The sequence below is a fragment of the Condylura cristata genome, unplaced genomic scaffold, assembly GCF_000260355.1.
Source record: "Condylura cristata isolate star-nosed mole 26May11 unplaced genomic scaffold, ConCri1.0 scaffold00225, whole genome shotgun sequence".
NCBI classification, from domain to species: Eukaryota; Metazoa; Chordata; class Mammalia; order Eulipotyphla; family Talpidae; genus Condylura; species Condylura cristata.
Window position 1 is genome coordinate 1 of NW_004567326.1, and position 560 is coordinate 560.

General features: G+C 74.1%; 1 protein-coding gene across 1 annotated transcript in view; it reads left to right on the forward strand.

Moving 5' to 3' along the window:
• Positions 1 to 150: 150 nt before the first annotated feature.
• CR2 (complement component (3d/Epstein Barr virus) receptor 2) overlaps positions 151 to 560 on the forward strand; it is a gene marked incomplete at both ends in the record, with an annotated part of 13,570 nt that continues 13,160 nt past the window's right edge. Inside the window, one exon of the mRNA XM_012734963.1 lies at positions 151 to 546. Within this exon, the coding sequence (XP_012590417.1) occupies positions 151 to 546 (396 nt within the window). The remainder of the gene's footprint in view (positions 547 to 560) is intronic.

A 560-nucleotide genomic window follows, 5' to 3' on the forward strand; every position in this document is an offset into this window, starting at 1 on the left:
GCCAGCGGGGCCCCCTGGGGTCCCGTCCCTGCGGGGCGCGTCTTGGAGCAGGAGCCACCGCGGCTGGGGCTCAGGCTCGGTCCGGACCAGGAGGCCAGGTCCCCGCGGCGTGTGGCCCTGAAACGCCCTCTCCCCCCGCACCCCCAAAAGCTATCCTTTGCCCGGCGCCCCCGGCCATCCCCAACGGCGACTTCATCGGCGGCTCGGACAGCTTCTCCCAGGGGTCGGTGGTGAGGTACCGCTGCCGCGCCGGGCGCGGCGGGGAGAAGCTGTTTGACCTCGTGGGGAACGCGTCCATCTACTGCACCAGCCGGGACAACCGGGTGGGGGTGTGGAGCGGCCCCGCGCCCCGCTGCGCGCCTCTGGTGCGCTGCCCCTTTCCCGAGGTCGAGAACGGGGTGGTGCAGGCGGGGTCCAGACGCCCCTTCTCCTTGAGCCACGCGGTGGTGGTCACCTGCGCGCCGGGCTTCAGCTTGCGGGGCAGCGGCGTCGCGCGGTGCCAAGCGGACGGCAGCTGGGAGCCCCCGCTGCCCACGTGCGTCCAGGGTGAGTGGGCAGGG